Genomic DNA, 3,389 nt, shown 5'->3' with positions numbered 1-3,389 from the left:
TGTTGACCAGGCTTTCAGATATGAGGAAAGGGGCAGACACACATGGAAGGAGGCAGCTTCTCTTTGATGAAGGATGTACAATCAGTCACTAGAGCTGACTGACTGATGAGGTCCTGGAGTTGGACCACAGGCAGAGAAGTGAGGAAACATGCAGGTAGAATTTCTCTATGTCCCAGCAGCCGCTCTCAAATAACCACATAGAGACTTAATATTAATTATAAATGCCAGGCCAATAGCTTAGGCTTGTTTCCAGCAGCTCTTACAACATAAATTAATCTGTTTCTCTTAATCTAGTGCTGCGTTCAGGCTCATTTACCTCATCTATGAACTTCTCATGTTGCTTCTTCTGAGTCTGACTCAAGACTCCTCAGATTCCACCCTTCCTCTTCCCTGCATTCTCTCTGCCCTGAAAATCCTGCCTAGCTATCGGCCAATCAGCTTTTTATTAACAACGAGACTAACACATTTTCACAATGTACAGAAGAATTATTCCACAGACGAAATGCTTCAGGCTTCACCCACAGCTGGACAAAGCCTGTGCTCACCCTCCTAATTCTGTCTGTTCTTTGCTCCAGAATAGACTTGAGTTCACAGAAGCACCTGAAGTCCCGATGATCTTGGTGTCATCCCCAGATAGAATCCACAGGGTTCATCCCATGGGCAAAGATACCCTGGGGCTTTGGCTACACAGCTGGCATCTCATGCAGCAACTGTGCTGATGCCAGGGCTGACCTACACCTTGTTCTAGGGAAATCTGCCCCACATCTGCCCTTCCCCCACAGCCAGACTGGAGGCCACTCCACAGGGTTTCCATTTGCCAAGGGTCTTTGAACTCAGGTTAAAGCAGCACATTTCACTCCTGGGCCAAGGATCAGCAGGTAATGGCACACTGGAGTTCAATTCTTCTTAAGTGGTGATGCTAAGGTTCAGGTTCTCTGAAGTAGTTAGAGAGAGGAAGCCATGGGATGTGTAAAAAGAAAACCCAAATAATTCACTGGGCCTCCTGAGGGGCCTAACCCAGCCTCCAGAAACAGGTTCACAGACATGATGGCTTCCTTGCACCAGTACTTGGAGGCCAGCAGATGGCCCCCTTGCAGACAGAGCTCTGCATGCAGCACCCTGGACAGTGGCAAGAGTCTCCTTCAGCCTAAGGCTTCTCTCTCTGCCTGTGGTCCAGCTCCAAGACCCCATCAGTCCTAGTGATTTTGTACATCAGCGAGCATTCTCTCTTGGAATCCTGCTGACCGGAGCTGAAGAAGTACCACGCCTAAGGCTATGAGACATCGCAGTCACACGATGGCACCTGGCTCCGAACTCCTAACTCTGCAGCTTGTGAGCCTGTGTGGGAGCTCTGCACCTATCCCCTGAGATAGAGAAAGCAGATGCTGAGGATCAGCAGTGCCCAGCTGGCATGGAGGCTCATGGTACTGTTGCAGAGGTCTGTGTTGCAGCAGGACTCCTTGGAGTGATTCATGCTCTGATGGACATCAGGACAGGTAAATGCGCATGTTTTTGTCACGGTCGTTTGCTGGCCTGGGGGTGCTGGAAACAGAGGGCAGAGAGCCGTTTACTAAGACCTATAAGACCCAAGCCTGGCCCTATCAGCAAACACAGGCCACCTCCAACCTCCAGTTCAAAGGGACACACAGCAAGAGGTCAGGAGGGTCAAACTCAGGTTGTGACCAGGAACAGGGCTCAGAATGTGATCAGGTTCAAGGCTCAGTGTGTGGCCAAGATTAAGGATTAGTATGAAACGCGGGGTCAGGGCTTTGTGTGATGAAGACCATGGCTTGGAGAGTGACCAGGATTAAGGCTCAGTGTTACGAGAATCAGGGCTCAATGTGGGACCCAGAGTCAGAGCTCAGGAATTGCAATCCCCTCCCCCACTTTCCCTCCCCCTTTCCATTCTGAGCCGCCAGCTCTCTCAGGAACAGTTAGAATTGTCACTTCCCATGGCTGTGCCACATGCAGTGGTTCACGTGGAAGATCCCACCCACTCTAAGACTGCACTGCACGTTCCATTTTGAAGGAAGGGCAGAGCACTCAAAACAGAGCACTCATAACCCCTGACCATTGAGGGGGATCTCAGGGTCATATCTGCCCAGCAACCCCAATTCCACCAGCAAGCTTTGCCTTACCCTGGCATCGCCAGGTGCCAGATGCAGGACTCAACCCCTCCCCCTAAACATCCACCTGGGACCAAGATACTCACTGTACCAGGAAGTCAGGCAGTAGCGGGTCATGGCGCTGCAAGATGTAGGCTGGAAGCAGTTTCCTGTGGCACTACACTGGTGACACTTCAGGGCCTGAGCTGGAGGAACACAGCAGGGTCAGAGACAGAGACACTCCATAACCACACCAGACAGCATGGGACCCACACACAGTTCTGTGCAAAGCACTGACCACCTAGCAACCCATTCTGTTCTCCAACCACACACGTGTACAGCCTCTCACCAGCCACACTGGGGCACCAGGGCATAGGGCCCTGTCTATGGTCCGGGAAACCACAGCTCTGAGCAGGCAGCGGTCCATGCTGCTGGTCATATGCCATAGGAGGAGGTCACCAGCCAAATGGTGCTCCTTCCACCAGACTTTTGCAAGAGTGACAGCCAGCCCAACAGTACATCGAGACTTTACAGCTGAGTAGGGAGAACCAGTGAGGTGGCTCAGCGGGAAGAGGGACTTGCTGCCAAGCCTGAAGACCCGAGTTCAATCCCCAGATTCACACAGAGGAAGAGAATCAATTCCATCAATTTGTCCTCTGACCCTGACATGCACACTTGGTCATGATCACATGTGGAGAGACAGAGAGAGAGAGAGAGAGAGAGAGAGAGAGAGAGACAGAGACAGAGAGAGAGAGAGAATTCACGTAATTAAAGAATGTAAGGCAAGTGAAGGTACCACAAAGGGTGCCATGGCTAGACTGTGACCCACTCCCAGCTCAGGCAGCCTGGGTGTGAGGCCCCCAGCAAGGCCTGTCCCCTATGCCAGTATCTCCTCTGGACAGCAGAACCACCATATCATCCATCTGGGGGCAGGTCTAGCTAGGTCAGGATGTCAGCCAGAGTCCTCAGGGGCTCTGGTGACCTAGGACAGGAGTACCCACTTGCTGGCTCACCTGAGGAGCTGAGCAGAATCAGGGGCAACAACCAAAGCAGGTGAGTCCTCATCTTGGGCAATGGGGACAAGCAGAGCTTGTGTCTGTATCAGCTAGCACTGGACCAGCCTATCTTTATATTCCCTTCTGTTGTAGTGGGTGGGGCCTCCATCCATCTCTCACCCCTGACTACCTACATGTGTCACCTCTGGGGGTGTGGTTGGAAGGTAAATACCTCCAAGATTGCCTTGTCCAGAGCTCCTAACCCTCTGCCCAATGTCCATCCTTCCTT

General features: G+C 52.0%; 1 protein-coding gene across 1 annotated transcript; it reads right to left on the bottom strand.

Moving 5' to 3' along the window:
* Positions 1-1,357: 1,357 nt before the first annotated feature.
* LOC114704677 (lymphocyte antigen 6D-like) lies at positions 1,358-3,170 on the bottom strand. Its single transcript, XM_028886046.1, has 3 exons — positions 3,119-3,170; positions 2,213-2,311; positions 1,358-1,542 (listed from the first exon to the last, which is right to left on the bottom strand). The coding sequence occupies exons 1-3, from the start codon at positions 3,168-3,170 to the stop codon at positions 1,358-1,360; spliced, it is 336 nt and encodes a 111-aa protein (XP_028741879.1).
* Between the last annotated feature and the right edge of the window lie 219 nt (positions 3,171-3,389).

This window comes from Peromyscus leucopus, chromosome 20 (genome assembly GCF_004664715.2).
Source record: "Peromyscus leucopus breed LL Stock chromosome 20, UCI_PerLeu_2.1, whole genome shotgun sequence".
NCBI classification, from domain to species: domain Eukaryota; kingdom Metazoa; phylum Chordata; class Mammalia; order Rodentia; family Cricetidae; genus Peromyscus; species Peromyscus leucopus.
This window is presented reverse-complemented; position numbering and strand designations above follow the sequence as displayed.

What these genes read in the sequence shown, in the direction of transcription:
- LOC114704677 (XM_028886046.1), bottom strand. Translation starts at nt 3,170, where the DNA reads ATGAGGACTCACCTGCTTTGGTTGTTGCCCCTGATTCTGCTCAGCTCC. An exon ending in GATTCTGCTCAGCTCCTCAG is followed by an intron (nt 2,312 to 3,118) that starts GTGAGCCAGCAA and finishes GTGTTCCTCCAG; the next exon opens with CTCAGGCCCTGAAGTGTCAC. An exon ending in CTGCCTGACTTCCTGGTACA is followed by an intron (nt 1,543 to 2,212) that starts GTGAGTATCTTG and finishes CTCTGTTTCCAG; the next exon opens with CACCCCCAGGCCAGCAAACG.